The following is a 3,091-nucleotide window of genomic DNA, read 5'->3' as shown; positions in this document are numbered from 1 at the left end:
TATGGGGCAGTTATGGGGCAGTGTGGTTATGGGGCAGTGGCGCTATGGGGCAGTGTGGTTATGGGGCAGAGGGGTTGTGGGGCAGAGGGCTTTTGGGGCAGTTATGGGGCAGTGTGGTTATGGGGCAGCGGGGCTATGGGGCAGTGTGGTTATGGGGCAGTTATGGGGCAGTGTGGTTCTGGGGCAGTGAGGTTGTGTGGCAGTGGAGCTATGGGGCAGTGTAGTTATGGGGCAGAGGGGTTGTGGGGCAGTTATGGGGCAGTGGTGCTATGGGGCAGTGTGGTTATGGGGCAGAGAGGTTGTGGGGCAGAGGGGTTGCGGGGCAGTTATGGGGCAGTGGGGTTATGGGGCAGAGGGGTTGTGGAGCAGTTATGGGGCAGTGGCGCTATGGGGCAGCAGGGTTATGGGGCAGAGGCGCTATGGGGCAGTGTGGTTATGGGGCAGTGTGGTTATGGGGCAGTGGTGCTATGGGGCAGTGGGGTTATGGAGCAGAGAGGTTATGGGGCAGTGGCGCTGTGGGGCAGTTATGGGGCAGTGTGGTTATGGGGCAGTTATGGGGCAGTGTGGTTATGGGGCAGGGAGGTTGTGGGGCAGTTATGGGGCCGTGTGGTTATGGGGCAGTTATGGGGCAGTGGCGCTATGGGGCAGTGGCGCTATGGGGCAGTTATGGGGCAGTGTGGTTATGGGGCAGAGAGGTTGTGGGGCAGAGGGGTTGTGGGGCAGTTATGGGGCAGTGTGGTTATGGGGCAGGGAGGTTGTGGGGCAGTTATGGGGCAGTGTGGTTATGGGGCAGTTGTGGGGCAGTGTGGTTATGGGGCAGTGGCGCTATGGGGCAGTTATGGGGCAGTGTGGTTATGGGGCAGTGGTGCTTTGGGGCAGTTATGGGGCAGTGTGGTTATGGGGCAGTTGTGGGGCAGTGTGGTTATGGGGCAGTTATGGGGCAGTTTGGTTATGGGGCAGGGAGGTTGTGGGGCAGCACCTGGATGGCGATGGGCAGCAGCTGCGCCGTGGGGCTGACCCACAGCAGGCAGAGCGGCGCTGCCACGTGCTGGGCTTCGCCCCCGATCTGCCCCACGGGGAGATCCCACAGCAGCGCGTAGTCAGCCACGAAAACACGGCCCTCCTGCGACCCACAGCGACCCATAGCGGGACCCATAGCGACCCATAGCGGGACCCATAGCGACCCATAGCGGGACCCATAGCGACCCATAGCGGGACCCATAGCGGGACCCACAGTGATCCATAGAGACCCATAGCGGGACCCATTGTGACCCATAGCGGGACCCATAGCGGGACCCATAGTGACCCATAGTGACCCATAGCGGGACCCATAGCGGGACCCATAGTGACCCATAGTGGGACCCAGAGCGACCCATAGCGGGACCCATAGCGACCCATAGTGACCCATAGTGGGACCCATAGTAACCCATAGCGGGACCCATAGCGGGACCCACAGTGATCCATAGAGACCCATAGCGGGACCCATAGCGACCCATAGCGGGACCCATAGCGGGACCCACAGCGGGACCCATAGCGACCCATAGCGGGACCCATAGNCAAAGTGACCCCAACGTGACACCAAAGTGACCCGAATGTGACACCAAAGTGACACCAATGACACCAAAGTGACCCCAACATGACACCAACGTGACCCAAAAGTGACACCAAAGTGACCCCAACGTGACACCAAAGTGACCCGAATGTGACACCAAAGTGACCCCAACATGACACCAACGTGACCCAAAAGTGACACCAAAGTGACCCCAACGTGACCCCAAAGTGACCCCAACGTGACCCCAAAGTGACCCCAAAGTGACCCCAAAGCGACCCCAGAGCGACACCGTCGTGACCCCAATGTGATCCCGCATTGCCCACCAGCGCCCCCTGGCGGCCGCACCTGAGTATGGCAGCCCACAGCTCCATGGCGTCATCGCGGTAGTGATACCCGGGGACGTCGGTGACGCCGCGCGCGATGACGTCATCGGGCACGCAGAGCTCGGCGTACGTCAGCGCCGCCGTCGCCCGCGCCACCAGCTCCAGGGTCCCCGCCCGCCCGATGGACGTGGCCTGCAGCGTGCCACCACGTGTCCCCGTGTCCCCGTGTCCCCACGTCCACGTGTCCCCATGTCCCCGTGTCCCCATGTCCCCTTGTCCCCATGTCCCCATGTCCCCATGTCCCCGTGTCCACATGTCCTCGTGTCCCCGTGTCCCCGTGTCCCCATGTCCCCGTGTCCCTGTGTCCCCGTGTCTCCGTGACCCCATGTCCCCATGTCCCTGTGTCCCCATGTCCACGTGTCCCCGTATCCCCATGTCCCCGTGTCCCCATGTCCCCACGTCCCCGTGTCCCTGTGTCCCCGTGCCCTCGTGTCCCCGTGTCCCCGTGTCCCCGTGTCTCCGTGACCCCATGTCCCCAGGTCCCCGTGTCCCCGTGTCCCCATGTCCCCGTGTCCCCATGTCCCCGTGTCCCCGTGTCCCCACGTCCCCGTGTCCCCACGTCCCCGTGTCCCCGTGTCCCCATGTCCCCATGTCTCTGTGTCCCCGTGTCCCCACGTCCCCGTGTCCCCCTGTCCCCGTGTCCCCATGTCCCCATGTCCCCGTGTCCCCGTGTCCCCAGGTCCCCGTGTCCCCGTGTCCCCGTGTCCCCACGTCCCCGTGTCCCCACGTCCCTGTGTCCCCGTGTCCCCGTGTCCCCGTGTCCCCATGTCCCCATGTCCCCGTGTCCCCGTGTCCCCATGTCCCCACGTCCCTGTGTCCCCGTGTCCCCACGTCCCTGTGTCCCCGTGTCCCCATGTCCCCGTGTCCCCATGTCCCCATCCCAATGATGTCCCTGTGTCCCCATATCCCCGTGTCCCCGTGTCCCCACGTCCATGTGTCCTCATGTCCCCGTGTCCCTGTGTCCCCATGTCCCCGTGTCCCCGTGTCCCCGTGTCCCCACGTCCATGTGTCCTCGTGTCCCCGTGTCCCCATGACCCCACGTCCCCGTGTCCCCCTGTCCCCATGTCCCCATGTCCCCATGTCTCTGTGTCCCCGTGTCCCCGTGTCCCCAGGTCCCCGTGTCCCCATGTCCCCGTGTCCCCATGTCCCCATGTCC

The 3,091-nt window shown here is 63.9% G+C and overlaps 1 protein-coding gene across 1 annotated transcript in view; it reads right to left on the bottom strand.

Moving 5' to 3' along the window:
- Window positions 1-934: 934 nt before the first annotated feature.
- Window positions 935-3,091, bottom strand: part of LOC110391503 (arachidonate 15-lipoxygenase B-like) — a 4,711-nt gene continuing 2,554 nt past the window's right edge. The window contains exon 2 of the mRNA XM_021383398.1: window positions 935-1,123. Coding sequence (XP_021239073.1) covers window positions 950-1,123 — 174 coding nt within the window. The 3' untranslated portion in view covers window positions 935-949. The remainder of the gene's footprint in view (window positions 1,124-3,091) is intronic.

The sequence above is a fragment of the Numida meleagris genome, unplaced genomic scaffold, assembly GCF_002078875.1.
Source record: "Numida meleagris isolate 19003 breed g44 Domestic line unplaced genomic scaffold, NumMel1.0 unplaced_Scaffold386, whole genome shotgun sequence".
Lineage (NCBI taxonomy): Eukaryota > Metazoa > Chordata > Aves > Galliformes > Numididae > Numida > Numida meleagris.
Note: the sequence above shows the minus strand (reverse complement) of the source record. Positions and strands in the feature narration are given on the sequence as shown.